The sequence below is a fragment of the Molossus molossus genome, unplaced genomic scaffold (assembly GCF_014108415.1).
Source record: "Molossus molossus isolate mMolMol1 unplaced genomic scaffold, mMolMol1.p scaffold_m16_p_16, whole genome shotgun sequence".
NCBI classification, from domain to species: Eukaryota; Metazoa; Chordata; class Mammalia; order Chiroptera; family Molossidae; genus Molossus; species Molossus molossus.
Window position 1 is genome coordinate 53,947,908 of NW_023425351.1, and position 20,371 is coordinate 53,968,278.

At 37.2% G+C, this 20,371-nt stretch overlaps 1 protein-coding gene across 3 annotated transcripts in view; it reads right to left on the reverse strand.

The window, feature by feature from the left end:
- The window catches only part of CSMD3 (CUB and Sushi multiple domains 3), a 1,073,312-nt gene that overhangs the window by 4,731 nt on the left and 1,048,210 nt on the right, over positions 1-20,371 (reverse strand). For all 3 annotated transcript variants that reach the window (XM_036263876.1, XM_036263875.1, XM_036263874.1), the window contains 5 exons: positions 18,452-18,631; positions 15,806-15,871; positions 8,987-9,145; positions 5,231-5,343; positions 1,828-1,915 (listed from right to left, as the gene is read on the reverse strand). In XM_036263876.1, coding sequence (XP_036119769.1) covers positions 1,828-1,915; positions 5,231-5,343; positions 8,987-9,145; positions 15,806-15,871; positions 18,452-18,631 — 606 coding nt within the window. The remainder of the gene's footprint in view (positions 1-1,827; positions 1,916-5,230; positions 5,344-8,986; positions 9,146-15,805; positions 15,872-18,451; positions 18,632-20,371) is intronic.

The following is a 20,371-nucleotide window of genomic DNA, read 5'->3' on the forward strand; positions in this document are numbered from 1 at the left end:
CAATGGTTAACTATGGCTAGACTCTGAAAAGGCATAAATATTCTACAGAGCTCAAACTCACTGCTCACCTACTGAGAGAGGGATAACTGAAGGTGTTGAGAAATGAAAGTCCCAGTGATAAGGCACATGATTTGGAACTGTGACTGGGGTGGGATGGACATGTTAGAGTATAGACTGGAAGTCAGAGTAGTTTGAAGGTAACAGTAACAACCCAGTTAAAGGAAAATTAAGACATGAACTAAAACACTAGGAAGAACAGGAAAGGATAGATTTAGGGGAACATTTTGTAGTTAAAATCAACAGACTGGCTGGTGAACATGACTGAGGTTAACAGGCATAGATGAGAGAGTTTTACTTGGGGCCGAGTAAATGGCGATGATGTCAGCACAGTTAAAAATGAGAAAAATCAGGATTGTTAGCATATTGGCACATGTGTCAAGGGGAAATAACTAAGTTATTTGTCAGTTCCTTTTTTATAGGTTCTGTTTTAGATATATAGTTTTAGAGATGCTTTTGGAAATATCATATGTCAACACCTTGCATTAATTACATGACTGTGTTACTGTATCATGTTAATGTTTTATTGTTTTTAAAAATAAGGCAGTTTTAGCCCTGGCCGGTTTGGCTCAGCGGTTAGAGCGTCGGCCTGCGGTCCGGAGAGACGCAGGTTCGGTTCCCGCTAAGGGCATGTACCTCGGTTGCAGTTTGTCCCCAGCCCTGGTCGGTCGTGCGGGTGGCAGCCACTCAATGTGTCCCTTTCATGTCGATGTTTCTCTCTCTCTCTCTCTCTTCCTCTCTCTCCCTCCCACTCTATCTGTACAAAAAATAGAAAAAATGTCCTCGGGTGAGGATAAAAAATAAATAAATAAAAATAAGGCAGTTTTAGGTAAGATATTATCTGAAATGACTATTATTGTTCATTTAGAGAAAGCTAATTTCATTTTTTGATAAAATAGTTATATTCAACTAAGTGATACCTTAGGCGAGGCTAAAAAAAGATATTACCTTATTCTATACCTATTTTTCCAGGGACTCAGAATATTTACATAAAAGTTCAAAGTAATTAAATATATAAGAAAATGTCAAATAGTAGTATTTAAGACCCTGTAATTATTCTTTATGTATCAACACCATAATAAAAAAATGGGAGACAGTATAACTTAGGAAAATTATACACACACCCCCAAAAAGAAAATTATACTCCCCCAAAATTATGTACCCAAAGCTTTGTTAATAAGTACATTTCAAGCAAGGCCATTCCATGCTTACACACATTTTAGCAGAACTGGGAATAAGAATGAAAAACCCTGTGCCTCCCACCGCAGCGAATGTTGTATCTGAAGAGGACAAAGCCCCGGAAAGAGACCCATTTCTCAAAGTTATTTCCCCTTTCCAGACCCTATCAGTTTCTCAAAGTGCGCCACATTTTCGAAGGAGTAAGAAAATTGCAACAATATTCAAACTGAAGAGAAGTATTACAGTTCTCATGAGATAAGATAACATAATTTACAGTTTAATATTTTCCTTTATATCTATATCACTTTTTCTCCTTTTTACTTGCTTAAGGGCAAGACAGTTTGTCATGTTTATTAGAAATATGATGAAAAACCACATTGTACCTCTATGTACAGAGGTACATAGAGAACCAATACTTTGAAGAATGTGATTATTTAAAAGGCTATCAAAATGGATCAATGTATAGTCCTGACAATGCAAAATTCAAAATATAGTAAGTGTGCCTAATATACAAAATCTACTTTATTTTCTTATGATGTTTGGAGTAATAAAGGAACTATATGAAAATGAAAATGAAAATGAATACATTACCCAGTCTTTGGAGTCCAAATTGCCCATAATCTTTGCCCTGAATAAATCCTTGAAACACATAAGTAGCTCCATCAGGCTCAGCAGAAACCTAAAAATATTTATAATTTCATTAAATGTGAAGACTGGCCCCAGTCTTAATAAATATTTCCAGCCTTAATAAATAGTCAATTTTATTCTGAAATGAATAGTATACAAAGTTCCTTCCTCTAGTTCTTCCTCCTATATAAAACACAGAACACTGTGCAAATTTGCCATCATTGAGAGCAAAATAAAAATATTCACTTTTAAATAATTATGATATTAAAAAGGGAAGATTGATTAATATGATATAGATATATAGATTTAGGCTAAGAAAGCAACTGTCAAAAAAAGGGCTAGGATATGGTGACACAGAAGAAGGCAAATGCTCAATTAAAAGTTAAAGTATGAAGCCCAGCCGAAGTGGCTCATTGATCGAGCATTGGCCCATGCACCAAGAGGTCACTGGTTCAATTCCCAGTCAGGGCACATGCCCAGGTTGTGGGCCTGATCCCCAGTGGGGGGCATGCAGGAGGCGGCCAATAGATGTTCTTTCTCATTGTTGTTTCTATCTCTCTCTCCTTCTCTCTCAAATAAAAAAAAAAAAGTTAAAGTATGAAAATACTCTTTTTTAGATCAAATTACTGTTCAGCATACATGCACTTCTCCCGACTCCCATCGACCTTCACGGGAAAGGTATACTTCTCATCTCATTGAGTTGAGTTCAGTCCTGTGACTTGCTTTGACCAACAGAATGTGGGTGGAATTGACAATGTCAGTTCCTACCCTAGGTCTTAAGAGGCACATTTCCCATTGTGATAAGTTAAATAAGTCAGTCACAAAAGGCCACATATTATGTGATCTCATAAATATGACAATCCAGAACTGGGAAGTCTGTAAAGACTGAAAATAGATCTGTGGCTGCTTCGGGCTAGGGGGTACTGAGGGTGGCTAGGTGAAATGAGAGCTGAATGATGTAAAATTTCTTTTTGAGGTGATGAAAATATTCTAAAATCAACTGTGGTGACAGTTACACATCTGTAAATAGACTAAAAGCCTTGAATTCAACACTTAAGTGGGTGAATTGCAGGGTATATGAATTATATTTCAATAGAGCTTTAAAAGGGGGGGGGGGCATGTTTTCTATAGTGCAGTGTTTCTGACCAGACAAAAAAGAATATGCTCCAGGTAGCTGCTGCCCCTCATCTGGGCCCGGAATCGGACACCTGGAGCAGATCTGAGCATGCTACCATGGCTTCGAGGAGACCCAAGGGACTGTGGGTGAAATGGACAATAGTTCTAGTCACAGCCAACCTCAGACACATTAGCAAGAACCGAATGCTGGTTGAGATTGTGTGGCGATGTCTAATGCTATAAATGCTGACGATTATTATATTTTAAAAAGACTTTACAGGCATAGTCTCATTTGATCTCATAGATAAAATAGAAATGGAAACATTTTAGTGTTCCTGATAAGTAGTAATAATGATTAACCCTAAAGTATGTTCTAATCATTTATCATGTGCTACCAAATTCATGTACGTTATTGTAAAAGCTTTAAAAGGAAATCCTTGACAGTCTCCCCTTTTAGGGGTGGGGAATCTTTTTTCTGCCAAGAGCCATTTGGCTATGTATAACATCATTCGAGGGTCATACAAAATTCTCAACTTAAAAATTAAAAATTGAATTGTCATTTGATCCAGTGATCATCCTTCTAGGAATATACCCTAAGAAGCCTGAAACACCAAACAGAAAGAATATATGTACCCCCATGTTCATAGCAGCACTATTTACAATAGCTAAGATCTGGAAACAGCCCAAGTGTCCAACAATAGATGAGTGGATAAAAAAGCAGTGGTACATATACACAATGGAGTACTATGCAGCTGTAAGAAAGAAAGATCTCTTGTCCTTTGAGAAGACATGGAGGGACCTGGAAAGTATTATCCTAAGTGAAACAAGTCAACAGAGAAAGACAAATATCACATGATCTCATTTATCTGTGGAATATAATGAACATAACAGTCGGAGGAACAGGGTAGACCCAGAGATGTGGAAGTAGGGTACAGAATGACAATCCTCAGAAGAGGGGGTAGGGGAGATAAACCACAGAACTTATATGCATGTATGCATAATTGATGGACATGGACAAGGAAGCTGGGGATGGGGTGGGGAGGAGGGTGTCAATGGGGAAAAAAGGAGAAACATCTGTAACAAAAATAAATTAATAAAAAAGAAAAAAGAAAAAAAAAATCAGCCTGCTCTATTTGGTCAGGCTTATTTGGTGAGGTATTCAACATTAGCTGGTATTGATTTTCAGGGCCTTATGTAGCCAGAGGGGCTGGACGTTCCCCCCCACCCTGGAAGCAAAACATCATACCAAACCATCCACACAAGTCTGATATATCACAAATGGTAACATTTATTTCTTATTATCAGACATCATAGTCTGGGCATGACCATTTTTAAAAATGAAATACTTCTAAAAAGAATAGCTCAAACTCTAATAGTTGAACTCATTCATTTTGTTTCTTAGATGAAATAATACAATTAAACAACCTGAGTGCAATGAAGGCAAGATTTATTGCCGAACTCCATGAGTAATGGCACAGATAGGGAAACCGAGTGGACATTTTTTATCCTTAGGAACCCGGCTTACTGAAGCCTATGACTTCCTATGTATTTCTTCCCTGTTAGGTCTTCCTTGTAAAAGAAGGCTTGTTACTTGAGTGAGCACGGTCAGAGCTGTTCCCGCTATGCTCATTTTCCAGCAAAGGCTCCTGGGCAATACGTAAATATAAGACTTGCCTCCGACTCCCAATTTAGAAACTCCGTTCACATAAGTGGCTGAATAGGACCCAGTGAGTCTGTGGTGAAACTATGGCAACTGTCCCCCACACGAAGCAATTTATATAACTTTCTGATCATGGACAATGTTAGGAAGTATTCTAAATCTGTGCTGAAATTTAATGGGTAAACTTAATTTTTCTGGGACCTTTTATTAATATGTGGCATATGCCTTAAATAGTGGTTCCAGACAAAGACTGAATTACATTTTATCCAGATTTATTTATCATAGTACTGACTGTAGAGAAAATACATTTAATGAGGCCAAAAAAATCTATATGCGCCCATACACATAAGTATTACAAAAGTAGCAAAGCTCACCGGAATCCAAAATTACCTTCGATTACTAAATATACTCAGTCATTTTTTTAAATTTAAATTTGCTCATAATAATAATTTTGCCATTTTATCTGTGTGTGTGAGAGTGTTCATAATTAGCAACATTTAAAAAATTACCTTTTTCTGGAATTTTAATGATAAACATAAGCACAGATTTGTTATTAAAATCAGCAGCAGACTTTTAAAGAACTATACTTACGAAGCCATCCATGGCCCAGTGTTCCTCCTTCATTTTCTTCATAGAAGTGTGAGCTGGTACTTTAATAAGATAGATGTGTAACATTAGGCGAGCTTCCTGGCTTTTATACACCCCTGTAACAACAGTTATGCTTCATCTGATTATTGGTAACTCCTTACATATGTCATGTAATGATACATATGATAGGAAATAAAACAAGGCCAAGTCAAGGCCAGTTTTATCCTTAATGCTAGTCACAAATCCTGCAATACACATTCAATCTCTCGTTCAGCTGAAATTCTCAATTTAAATCTTCATTGTGGTGTGTAAGTGACTTACGCTATTAAATTAAGTATTACTGTTCTTAACAACATCATTCCATGATATTGCAAACAAAATTATTTCTTACCCCAAACATATCTAAAATCTTTAAAGATATGAATCAAATTTTAAAACTGCTTGTATTTTCCTTAAAATAAATTGGGTGCCAACCATATGAAAGCAAATATTCTAGATGCAATCGGAGCCACAAAGATAAATACGTGTTTCTCTATAAAGATATAATGCTTAAAAGCTTTTTCTATTAAGTGGGAAGTACAAGTCAGGTACACAACTAATTAAAAAACATGAGAGAATATGATAAATAAGAACAAAGAAGGAAGAGAGAGATTATTTCACACTGGAGTGATTAGGAAATATTTATTTTTAAACAGGCTTTGAGCCCTGGCTGTGTGGTTCAGTTAGTTGAACATCATCCCATGCACCAAAAGGTCGCCTGTTCAATTCCCAGTCAGGGCATATGCCCCGGTTGCAGGCTAGGAGGCAGCCTACCAATCCCCTCCCCCCTTTCTGTCTACAGTCAACAAAAACATATTTTAAAAATGTGAAAAAGCATTTGAGCTGGGTTTTAAAAAATCAAGTAGGATTTTTAGATCAACAAGGTCAATGCAGGTAATGGTTTACAAGAGAGAAGCAAAAATAGATACAATGTTTTTTTCTTAGACAGTGAATATTTTAAGAGTAGAAATAAGCTGGAATGTAAATATGTTCAGTGGAATAATAATAAATAAAATTCTAAGTTAAAATGTTGTGATTAACTGATGGATAAAATTTGACTCATTCATTCATTCATTCACTTAATATTTCACCTATTTAATAAGAATATAATACCATAAGAATATACTGGGGGGGAGAGACAATGACAAATAGATCTTGATAGAATATAAATTATAATTAATAGAAAAAAGACATAAGTAATCAAAAATAATATTGCTGGGAAATGTTATAACTGATGTATATGGAGACAGAGATAGTAAATTAAAACAATCCTATTGTTGATGTTTGCTTTTCTATATTTGTAAAACTTTGTTTTGAAAAATTTCTAGATTAGGCCCTGGCTGGTTTTGCTCAGCGGTTAGAGCGCCGGCCTGCGGTCCAGAGAGACCCTGGTTCGGTTCCCGCTAAGGGCGCGTACCTCGGTTGCGGTTTGTCCCCGGTCCAGTTGGTTGTGCGGGTGGCAGCCACTCGATGTGTCCCTTTCATGTTGATGTTTCTCTCTCTCTCTCTTTCTCTCTCTCCCTCCCACTCTACCTGAACAAAAAATGAGAAAATGTCTTCGGGTGAGAATAAAAAAAAAAAAAAATTCTAGATTAGAATAACTATAAGTGGACCCTAGAACAACAGGGGTGTTAGAGGCACTGACTTGTGCAATTGAAAATCTATGTATAACTTAAGTGTGCCCCGATACAGGCAGACTACAACTTGTAGTTGACCCTCGAACAACTCTGGTTTGAACTGCATAGGTTAATTGCAAAAAATCCACATATAAGTGGACCCATGCTGTCCAATCTGTGTTGGTCAAGGCACCACTATGCACATTTATTTTGTGCTACTTCTTTTACAGAAAACATTGTTTGTTTCAAAGTTACATAAATCAGTAGTTGCAATTTTGGGCATTTCATTTCTCCACATAAAGCTTCTTCCAAATTGTATCATGCAACTATCTATAATTTTTGTTTTTAATCCTCACCCAAGGACATGCTGAGAGAGAGGGGGAGGGAGGGAGGGAGGGAGGGAGGGAGGGAGAGAGAGAGAGAGAGAGAGAGAGAGAGAGAGAGAGAGACATCAATGTTAGAGAAATGTTAACTGGTTGTCTTCCATGTGTACCCCAACCAGGGACTGAACCTGAAACCTGGGTATGTGCTCAAACTGGAAATCAAACCAGCAACCTTTTGGTGCACAGGATGACATTCAACCAACTGAGCCACTCCAGCTGTGCACAATTATCTATATTTTTAAAAATATAATACATATTAAATTCTAATCCTTTTATTCTGGGTTTAGTGCAGGATTATTAGATAATTTAAAACAATGCTTGATACTTCTTTTATCCACGTGGTCTACTTCCAAGATCTCAGTGGATGTCTGAAATTGCAGATAAACAGAACCCTGTATATATGTTATTTTTTTTCCTAAACAAAAATACCTATGATGAAGTTTAAATTACTAATTATACACAGTAAGAAATTAACGACAGTAACTATAAACCAGAACAATTATAAAAATACACTGTAATAACAGTTACCTGAATGCACTTGCTCTCTTTCTCTCTTTCTGTCCCTCTCAAAATATATTGCACTGTGGGTGTGATGATGTGAGATGATACGACACCTACATGATGAGAAGTGAGCTGAATGATGCGGACATTGTGACCTAGCGTGAGGTTTCTGTTGGTCTTCTCTTGATATGGATACTAAGTGACTACGACCAGTAGCATAAGCATGGATATGCTAAACAATGGAATGGATCGCTTCTGGGCTGGGAGGGATGAAGTAAGATGGAGCCATATTTCATCATGTTACACAGATAGCTTGCAATCTAAAACTATGAAGTGTTCACTTCTGACATTTTTCATTTAATATTTTTGGACCACAACTGACTTTGGGTAATTGAAACCATGGAAAGAACAACTGCAGATAAAGGGGGAACCACTGTATTTAGAGCATATACATAACCAAGGTGTTTAAATATATATATATGTATATAAAATTTCATATTTGCAATAGCAAGAGTTTAAAAACATTTTTTAATGAGACCAATAATTCAAATTTATCTCTTTGACAATATTTGAGGTATATTTTATTTCAGATGCTGCTCTAAACTCCGAGGTATATTCTGACTGTACTGCGAAGGCTACTTTAGTAGGGTCATCATACATACTGTTGACCAGGTGACATTTGAGAAAACATCTGAATGTCTGAAAAAACAGTGATCTAGATGATGAGAGAAGTGTACACTAGACAGAGAAAACAGAAACTTGAAAAGTCCGAGCAGATGGATAGTGGTGTGGATCCCTTAAGCCTGTGTACAGTAGTGTAGCTCTACCTTTTCTGCCTTAATGTACGGTGCCCACCTAAACACTTTCATTTGAAGATTTTGTGGCCATAAAGTACATTGTAAATCACAGATCCAGTCTCTTTGGTGTTATGAGTACAGAGGGAGATTTAGTTATATTAAAAAGTTCTGTTCTATTTCATGACGTCTCATTCTAGCTACATGAAAATATTCTTGAGGGAGCTTTATTTCAGTATCACAGTTTTACATTTGTGTAGAAGTATTTATGCATCAATCAAAAAAAACCAGAAAGCCTTGTTTATGGATGAATTATAAATGTCATGGAAAAAGTAACAAATATTTCCCAGTATCAAAACCACTAACAAGTAACGAGCAGACGGTGGAAGCGAAGGCACGCTCATCCTTCGTGGTGTAATGTGATACCTGAGAGTAGCAGCTCCATGTTGCTGTTGCTGAGCGTGGCATTGACTCTCCCAGTGGAAGCATTGAAACTGGTAACTGTCAAGGTCATGGGCTGTTTCCTGCCTTTGAAATTGTAAGAGCCTTTCCATATATAGTTTTGGGCAAACACATCATCAGGAACTGTGAACAGATTAAATAAACACACACATTAATCTTAGGGTGTCCTGTAAATTCAAGCCTTAAAGAGTACGTCAATGAACTTTAGTTCATTGGACAATGATTTTTGCTAAATACACAATAATGTGGAATGCGTATTATGAAATGAATTCTTCACATAAAAGTGTCTCCATAATTTTAGAGTAAACCAGAATTGTGATAACCTAGATTTGAACATGACTCCTCAATAAAAGGTAAATAAACACCACCAATTAAAGATATGAGACTTACGCTTAAAGTCTAGCTAAATATCGTTTCCTTCTATTTGGTCTTCTATAATAATATCTTTATTTTGGGAGGAAAATAGAATGATTTTACTGAGCCAACTCAGTCGATATACCAGTCCCAAGAGGACTGCTGTATTTTCATCGAGCAGTGGGAATAGATTCATGGGAGGAAGGACACAGAAATAAAGCCCCCTTGTCAAATAGCCCCAGAAGACTGTTGGGGAGACACTCCTTTGTCCCCCATATAGAATACTAGTTCAGTTATTCCAACAACAGATGTCCCTGAGGAAGGGTAGGGTCTACCATATTCATACTTCTGAGGAAAAAGTTATTTTTTGAAATAAAAGAATTGCCACTAGGCAATTCTTGACTGGTTTGGCACAGCGATTAAAGCATCATCAGTCCACGAACCAAAGAGTCACAGGTTCAATTCTGGTCAAAGACATGTGCACTGGTTGTGGTTTGGTCCCGGGCCATGGTCAGGGTAGAGCAGGAGGCAACCAGTTAATGTGTCTCTCTCACATTGATATCTCTCTCTCTCTCTCGCTCTCTCTCTCGCTCTCGCTCTCTCTCTCCCTCCTTCCTTCCCTCACAGTCTATCTGAAGATAAATGAAAAAAATACCCTTGGGTGAAGAATTAAAAAGAAAGCATCGCCACTAGAATTATCTGTCATGGGAGAGAGAAAAATTGTGGCAGAATGAAAGAATATTCTAAATGTCATAGAACCCCCACCTAAAGAAGAAACACGCTTGGTGTCTGATACAGCCAATTAAGACTTAGTATATTTATATAAATTAGTTATGTAATTTACAGCTAGAGAAATTAGGCATGTCAAAGTCTACTGAGATCCTGGAAAGAGGCCAGGAGACGTTTCCATTAGCGCCCTGCATCATAATAAAGCACACCCCCAGAAACCAGCTACTCAGTGCAGCTATGCCTGCAGTGTGAGTGAGTGAATGGCATGCATTTAGGAAAAAGCCTTTTTGTCTTAAGTTATTCACATTTGTCATCTAATCTTCTCTATCATTAGCATTATTATGCAGACAAAATAGGGACACTTTAGATTTAATAGCTCACTGCATAGTTGCTAATAAAACAAATATTTAGCAGACATGTAGTTAGTATCATGGAAAATCTATAGTCCTGACCCTGCAAACTTTACCAGGTCACCGTTCCAGTGGCATTTCCTCCCCAAACCTCAAACGACACAGTTATGCTCTGTAGGAATAGGGGACACTTATCTAAAAAATTGATACAGTGTATACATTAAAAAGCCCTTGATTTGGTAAGCACCATAGAGTTTTTAGCTTTAAAAAAGTATATCTAGCCCTGGCTAGGTAGCTCAGTTAGTTGGAGCATTGTCCCAGTACACCAAGGTTGCAGGTTCAGTTCCTGATCAGGACACGTACAAGAATCAACAAATACATGAAAAAATAAGTGGAATAACAAATTGATGTTTCTCTCTAAAAAAAAAAAAAAAATCAATAAAAAACAGATCAATTTGTAAAAATTATATCTAGGACACGTTTGCAGAGGGGAGTAACAAGCTAAATTGCCCTGCATTACAAAAATCAGAAATTTGGAAGTAACAGACTCTTAGTTAAGAGAGCAGAGGAGGAGCAAGGGAGAAGGATGTTCTGGCAAATAGTAGGCACTCAAACAGTATGTGTTGTGGTCTCTGATTTTTCATTTCCCCTGCCCGTTACTGTTGCTACTCTTTACTACCCCTTTGAACGTTTAATGGAAATCTGCTGCACCTAATGATCTTGTCCATGGTGCTTAGAAAACTTAAGGAGTGTTGGTTGAAGGAGATGAAAGAGAACCCAGTGGCAGGAAAAAACAGCAACAGCAAGGAGTAGGTATCACCTGCAGCAAAGTACAGTGTATCAAGATTACTCATTGAAGCGGTAGTAAATGTTTAACAACTGAATCTCCAGGGAAAAAAAAAAGATATGTGGTATTTGCTGACTTCTATGGTGTGAATATTCCATAATGGCAGATCTCAAGCTACCACCATGGCATCGCTGGCTGTAGTTCGGAAGGAAGCACAGAGCAGGCTGTGGGGAGCCTGAGCCTGCCAGCGCTAACACCCCCTCCCCATACATGGCCGAGACATGTAACATCACCGGGAGGGACAGGCGGACACTGTTTGTTCATCCATATCCCTGGGTACATGGGAATGATAAGACTTCTTTCTGTTGTTGTTTATTTTGATATTTAAATGTGATTGTGTTTTTGTCAGTTCTTTATAAAATGCTAAAGAATGGATATCAAGGACTGGAGGCAAACAATGATGGTCATGATCATTTTTCCCAAGACAGACTGAAATATACACTCCTTCATAGGCGTCACAGCTGTGCCGAATAGAGCATTATGCTCCTGACTTTGAAACGTTGACAAATTTCATTCTCGTTTCTTTTTTTTTTTTCCTTTGTATTGAATTTATTAGGGTGACACTGGTTAACAAAATTATACAGGTTTGAGGTGCACAAATCCACAACACATCATCTGTACAGTGTACTATGTGTTTACCACCCCAAGTCAAGTCTCCACCCATAACCATTTATCCCGCTTACCCTCCTCCACCTCCCCCACCCCCAATCACCATATATCCCTCCACCTCTCACCTAGTCCCCTGACCCTGTCCCACAGCTGTCAGCCTGCACAGAATGTTGCTTTTGAGTAATCGAATCTCTCTGTGTCATTCATGATTTTAAATGAAATGCCTCTAATATTTTGCCATTTAAGATGACATTGCTCTAGTGTGCTATAGAATACCTTTACTCAGGTTAAAGAAATTCCTCTCCTTTGTAATTATTAAGAGGTTTATAAAAATCATAAATAAATGTTGCATCTTATAATATTTTCCGTGTGAATATTATAATGATCATACTTTTTGCATGTTAATCTCTTTTTTAAATGTATCATTATTGTTGGAAGTTACACACGTTCCCCCTCATTTCCCCCATTGACCCCCTCCTCCCTGCTCCCACCCCCTCTGACTTCCCCATACTGTTGTGTGTGTCCATTGGTTATGCATATATGCATATACATTTTTTGGTTTATCTCTTCCTGTCCCTCCTCCCTCCCCCCTTCCCTCTGAGGTTTGTCAGTCTGTTCCCTGCTACCATGTCTCTGGATCTACTTAATCTCAATGTGATAGATTAATTTTAAAATTATTTAACAAAATATTTATGTATATCTATCATGAATCCAATTGGATATATCATCTTTACTATAATGTATTTGATTTGCTAAGATTTTCTTTTTCTTTTTAAATATTTATTGTTGAAAATATTATAGATGTCCCTCCTTTTTCCCACTGACACCTTCCCCTCCTCCCTGCTCCTGCCTTCCTTGATTTGCTAACTTAAAAAAAAATTTTTTTTCTTTATTGATTTTAGAGAGAGAGGAAGAGAGAGAGAGAGAAACATTGATGAGAGAGAACATTGACTGGCCGCCTCCTGCATGCCCCCCACTGGAGATCGGGCTCACAACCTGGGCATGTGCCCTGATTGGGAATCGAACTGGTGACCTCTTGGTGCATGGGTTGACACTCAACCACTGAGCCACACCAGCCAGGCAGACTTGCTAAAATTTTATATAGAAAATTTTCATCTATGATCTGAATCAAAATAACTAGTAATTTTCCCTCTTTATGTATTTATCTGAGGTATTAAAGTTATGTGGGACGCACAGAATGAGTTTTATTGACTGGATGAGTTTTTGTAAAGCTGGGATTATCCCTTCTGTTCCTTTAACATTTAAAACAGCCATATACACCTGAGTTTTCTTTGTGGAAACAGTTTTAAGTACTGCTTGGTTGTGGGATTTTTCAAGTTTTATTAATTACATCCGGTAAAATATACTTTTTTTTAGTAATTTGTTCATTTTGTTTAATTTTTTAAAAATGAAAGTTTTGATAGTTTTTTATTAATGTATTTCTCATTTACTTCATCTACTCTCTATGTAGTAATGTTAACATTGACTTTTTTATATTATTTATTTTTTTGTTACTTTCTTGATCAATCTTGCCAGAAATTTTTCACTTTGCTTGTTTTTTCCAAAGAACTACCTTTGGCTCTGTTTAGATTTTTCTGTTGTATCTTTGCGATTTGTTTGTATATTTTTATTACCTTGATTTATGCTTTTTTAATTTTTTGGTTATTCTATTATACTTTTTATATCTTCTTAACCAAAAACACTTAACTCACTAATACTGAGGATTTCTTCTTTTCTAATGTAAGGATTTAAGTGTATAAAATCCCCTCACAACTTTTCTTTTGCTTTAATTCCAAACTTTGATATTTAGATTTTAGTATAACTAAGTTTTTGTATTATATTATTTCACTTTAACTTTATCTTTAATTAATGATTTACATATCAGCAACAACTTTGTTCTTTATTTCCAAACATTCACATTTGAGAATTTTAAAAAATGCATTCACCTTCTCATTAACTTTTAATTATATCATGATCAGAAAAGACTGTGTTTTGAAATTTGCTTAGATTTATTGATTACTTAATATATGACCAACTGTTTCAGCTGTCCAACCTGCCTTTGAGAAAAGTATATTTTCCATAATAATTTGATGCAGAAATCTTTATAATTGTATACAAGTCAAACTTATTGTATTGTTTAGTTCTTCCATATTCTTTTTTATTTTTATTTTTGTCTGCCTGATTTATTTATTGTTGAGGTCTGGCATGTTTGCCCAGGGCAGTCCACGTTCACCCTTGATGTACTGGAGTTATTAGTCAGGGTACCCACATGCTTCCCGACAAAGCACCTCTTGAAAAATTCTTATTTTACTATTAATATTTTTCTATTTTATTTTATTATTATTATTATTTTTTGTGTCCTCATCCGAGAACATTTTTTGCATTTATCTTTAGAGAGAGCGAAAGGGAGAAAAGGAGGAAGAAAGAGAGAGAGAAACATCGATGTGAGAGAGACACATTGACTGGCTGCCACCCACACGACCCCAACTGGAGCCAGGGACAAACTGCAACCGAGGTATGTGCCCTTAGCGGGAACCGAACCCAGGACTCCCTGGTCTGCAAGTTGACACTCTAACCGCTGAGCCAAACCAGTCAGGGCTATTTATCTGTTCTATTCCCTCTTCCACCTCCACCTACCAACCTCCATCCCCGCCATCACCACACTGTTGTCCATGTCCATGAGTTCTCTCTCTCTTTTTTCCTTTTTGCTCAATCCCTCCACCCCACCCACTGTCCTCCCCCACTCCGCTGAGATGTCTGCCTGCTCTCTATGAGTTTGTCTTTATTTTACTTGGTAGTTCCATTTGTTTATTAAATTCCACCTATGAGTGAAATTATACGGTACTTGCCTTACCTCTCTGACTGGCTCATTTCACTTAGCATAATGTTCTCCAGGTTCATCCACGCTGTTGCAGTCCCTTGGAAAACAGTGTGTTGATGGGCCATGATGGTTTTCTGACTCAATTGCTAACCTCCCTCTCTTGTGTTGACATAGTCTTTGACTGCCTTCATGGTATTCAGTCTGTTATTATTGAATGCTGAATAAATCAGTGCCTCAGAATTTTGTGGGCACTCCAGCTTTGTAACATGTACATTGAGAATTTCTGAAGTCAACTAAGTAGATCCTATTACTGTTCCTGGCTCAATACAACTGGGTCAAATTACTCTAAGCCTTTAATTTTATGAGTAGCTTTTCATTTGTATCTTGTGAATGAATTACTGACTAATATTAAAAGAGTAACTGTCGTATATGAAGCCTTACTATTTGTTAAGCACTTTACACTTGCTTTTCATGACCATTTTATAATAAATTAAACATTATTTGTTGTGTACAGATAAGGGAAAGGAGGCTCAGATATATAAAATAACTTCTCCAAAGTCATAGATTAGGGAGCATATAACATGGGAATTACATCAGGGATGTAGGACTCTGAAAGCCCATGTTTTTAATTAATATGCTAGGTTTTAAAATTTAATTTTAAATCTAATAATTGAAAATAAACTAGATGAGTTTTAGAAGTTCCTAAGCTTTTACTCACATAACAAGTGCATTTTGTTCTTTTGTTTAAAATCTGTATTTAAAAACTGCATGTAACAACTCATTTTTTATTTTAATATTTTAAATAAAATAATTGCTATTATTATTTCATTATTTGCAGATACTCTTCAAAGAAAATTTTGTAGAGAGAACTATAAATAATATTTTTGGGATGTTACTATGTCACAATACTACACTGCTGGAAGTTCAACATCTTATGACACAAATGATAAAATTCCAAATTGTCAAATACATAGTTTCCACAGACTGAAATATATTTTTATAAACAGCCATTTTAAAATAGTAGATCACTTTCAGAAATCACGACTTCTAGAAAAACAACTGAAGTTACTAACCACTGAGCTTCGGGCTGGGTGTGCCCAGCGCAGGTCTAGGGTCTTTCACCAATATTTTGGACCCAGCTATGAAAAGACATAAAAATGTTTTTAAAGTTAATATGATTAATAACACATGCATACACACAACAAAAATGTGATCCTCTGTTCATTTTATTCTCTGACACGTCATATGATTTCCTCCAAAATGCCCAGTTCATAATGACAGCTCTGTTCCCACTCCACACTCCTGATGAACAGCTAACAGTTCCAGCGATTACCCCCATTACGGTCCAGTGAAGTGAAACGAGGGGCAAGATTAGTGCTGCCAGATCATGAGACAGTGTTTCTCCTTTTAGAGGCATATCGAAAATGGAAAGGGTTGATGCCAACAAAAAAGCTGAAGGCTGAGAATATGTTCCTGTTACAAAATGGCAGAAATCATTTGTGTAGGGTTCATGTTTAAAAATAAAAATCTGTTGAAACAGCTCATGGTGTCTAAGAAATTGGGTAGGCTCAATGGTGGAAACTAAAGCTTTAAGTCAAACCAAAGTTGGCCCCACACCAAGGACATCATGTGGGGAGCTACATGCACCTGGAAGGTTTTAGGAGTCATGACAGGCTGTGCTTGCACACTTAGGTCTTTATCCTAAGGACAATGTGATAGCTTTAAAAGGTTTGCTGGGAAGGTGATTTGGGTAGACATCACTCTGGCTGAAAGGTGGAGAACAATTTGGATAGAAAAGGCATTGACATGGGCAGGGAAGTTAGGAGGCTGCTGCAGTGATCCCAGTGGAGATAATCTTCAGTGAGACTGCTGTAGTAGTGATGATGAAACAGAAAAGCAGAGAGATACAAAGCTGTTGAAATCCTGTGGTGGATTTAAAGGGATAGGGAGATGTCAAGGATGACTGCTAGATTTCTATGGACTGGATGATGATGGTACCACTGAGACAGGGGACACCAAAGGAAGTCTATGGTGAAAAGAAATTGATAAGTTCAGATTTGCATACATTGAATTTTGAAACGTCTCTGAGGAGTTCAAGAAATGTCAAGTAAGCAACTGCACACTAAGTCTGGAGCTAAGAGGAGATAAATAAGCTAGAAATATGAATCTGTAAACAATTTCCATAAAGGAGGCTGTGGAAGCCAGTGGCTTGATTGAGCCTTCCCAGGGGGAGAAGATAAAGTCAAACATGAGATGGCTAAGAACCAAGCCTTTAGAAAAGCACAGGGAGAAAATGATAAACTTAGAAAGAAAATGGAGACTAGATAACCAGAATTCTGAGGGAATAATATATTTATTTACTCAAATATTTATTGAAGACTTTCACATACGAGGAACTGATGTAGGTGTTAATATTACAACTGTAAACACTTTGAGCAAGGTTTTGTCTTTGCTGAGATTCTATTCTCGTTGGAGAGGAGCAGATGAAAGGACAGAGAGCGGAGAAAGAAGTAAACAAATCAAAGCATAAGCTCTAACGCTGTAGGGATTTCTACCCTGAAAGTTTTTTTAAAAAATAAAAAACAGTAATATTGTAGCTAAAAAAAAAAAAGAGAGAGAGTAAAAACATTTCAAGAAGGATAAACTCATTAACATTTGTGACTACTGCAGAAGTTCAAGAGTTAGAAGGTCTTAAAAAATTAAATAAAAGGAAAAGGTTATTGATGACCTTATCAAAAATTTAGAAAATTTTTCCTTTGCTCTTTCTTATGGAAACATAACCCTATTCCCTTCGGTAAACTCCTTACATCTCTTCCAGATGAGGATTGTCCTGATCAAGAAGCATGAGGGGTGGACCATCACCTAGAACAGGTCAGCATATCACCTAGAACAGGCTGAGTAACGGATTTGGAAATGGACTCCATTCAGAACTGTGACAACTGGACTCCTGAGTAGTGCTTTCGTGACCAGCCTTGGGAAAGACTCTTTCTACCAGGGTTACTCTGCCAGAAGTGTATGAGCCCAGGAATGCGGCAGCGATGTTTTCTACTGTAGTGGGTTAGAGTGCACCCCCAACATTTATGTTCACCAGGAACCTCAGAATAGGACCTTATTTGGAAATAGAATCTTTGAAGATATTATTTGTTGGAGCTTTTAAAGTGAAATAATCCCTAAGTCTAATAACTAGAGTCTTTTCAAGAAGAGAAGGCAGACAGATACACCTAAGATAGACCACACGATGATGAGAGGAGAAATTGGGATGAGGCAGCTATGAGCAATGAATGCCAAGAACAGCCAGACACTGTCAGCAGTTAGGAAGAGGTCAGGAGTGATTCTTCCCCAGAGCCTTTGGAGGACACTTGGCCCTTCTGATTTTGGACCTCTGACCTTCAGAACTGGGGGAGAACACATTTCCATTCTTTTAAGCCACCCAGCTTCTGGTATTTTGTAATGGTAGTACACCTACCTTCATTAAAAATCTAGAAGTAATAAAGGCAAGAACCAAATACAAAGCATAGAAAAGACGCTATAAAGACCCGAGTAGTGTTTTTGTGCCTCTGGGTCCAGAAGTATCTACATCACTTTTTTGCTTAGAGTTGGCCAATCAATGTCCTTTGTCCCTAAGCTAAGGTGAATTGATATTTTTAGTCCCTTTCATTCGAGAGATGTCAAAATAGCACAATATCTTCTGTGAAAAATTTTTGTAGGAAAAAACTTACCTTCACAAACAGGAACTTTCCCAGTCCAGGTGTTATCAGACCTACACACCCTATGCTCTGTTCCACCGGCTAAGAAGAAGCCAGGCTGACAGGTGTAAATCAGCGTGTACCCATGGGAGGAGAGGTCCATTCCCACCACATTTGCGTGGGCGGGAGTTTCTGGTTGTTTACAGCTGTGGGCTATATTAAAAAAAGAGAAAAATGTTCATTTTTATAGACACATTAAGAAAAATTTGAGTGGAGTCATGTTATATGTTTAGAGGTATGTCAATGCCTTTATTGAAATATACTTTAAAGTAATTATTCTAATGAATCAAATGTGATGTGTGAATGTAATGCGTGTGATTTCATCGACTAGCATTTCCTCAACTATCATCTGTTTAACATTATGTTAATAGGTAAACTGAGGAAAAAATGACTGTGGATACTTAGTTCATACATGTAGACTATATCATCATTTTAGAGAGTCACAATACATATTAGCATTTTGAAGGAGCAAAAGGTCTTATAATAAGATACCTTTTAAAGTTTGTCAAACTCAATTTTTCTACGTCAGTTTAGGAAATATTCTTTTATGATTTCTAAATTTATTATATTATTTTAAATTATAAAACATTTTTTTCTAAAGTTAAATCGAATCCCAGCTCCTCATGTCATTCTGATATCAATATGTCCTAATATAGAAGGTAACATTTAATAGTTTCTTTTACATATGAAAATTTCTGGCCATATTTTGGGTTATATGACAGTAGTATTTTTTCATTCATTTAATTTTTTTGTCTTCTTCATTTCCTCTCACTCCTAATTCTCTACTTTGATTCCACTCCACCTATACTTACAGCCCTTCTGGGCTCTGATCCCAGTTCACCTGTTTTGTGTCTTTTAAGGACCATTACTTTCTCAATCAGAAATAGATGCTAGAAGAAATTGTCCTCCTAAATAAGACAACACTTCTGATCCTTTGTTCATGGATAAAAATCCTTAAAAGTGGTCTCTGAAGAAAGTGATCTATGGGCAAATTAGTTTGGAAAAGAAATTTCCATTTGTTTCCCAATGGAGATTTACAAAGCTATAAATAACATTATATTATTATTATTTTATTCTCACCCGAGGACATTTTTGCATTTATCTTCAGATAGAGCAGGAGGGAGAGAGGGAGGAAGAGAGAGAGAGAGAAAGATCGATGTGAGAGAGACACACCAACTGGCTGCCACCCACATGACCCCAACCAGGGCCGAGGACAAACCGCAACCAAGGTACATGCTCTTATCGGGAACCGAACCTGGGACTCTCTGGTCTCTGGGCTGATGCTCTAACTGCTGAGCCAAACCAGCCAGGGTGAAATGATATTTTTATAACACTGTGATAAACATTGTATTACATGATTTACATTTAATTTAATTCAGTTAATGAAATTTAATCCTCATGGGGGGAATATTGCTACAGATAAACACAAAATCAATCTCTGCTACATTCTTCACCTCCACATTAAACACATATTAAACTTCTGAGATGCTTTGTGATAACAGAAGCTGTTTAACTTCATTGCAATCATCTTGTCCCAAACGTGGGTCGTCAAAGGATCTCGGTCCACTGTGAAATACCTAGTCACATTCCACACAGCTGTTCTGAACTACACACTGAGAAATTCTCTTTTAAGGGATTTTTCCACATTTAAACATAAACCAGGAGGGCACGTGGCAGGGCTCCAGGGAGTGTTCCGCCACTTTTCAGCAAGCTACAGGTCCACGGGGGCCCTGGGTTATTTCGGTGGTTCTGAAAAGAGCTAGAGTAAATTTGCAGGTCTTACTTGAACTTCAACAAATCCTAAAAACTATATACCTTTCTCCTTCTGCTTACTCTTAACGTATTTCCCCCAAGAGGATCAGAATTTAAAAAGATGAAGGAGGAGATGGAGGG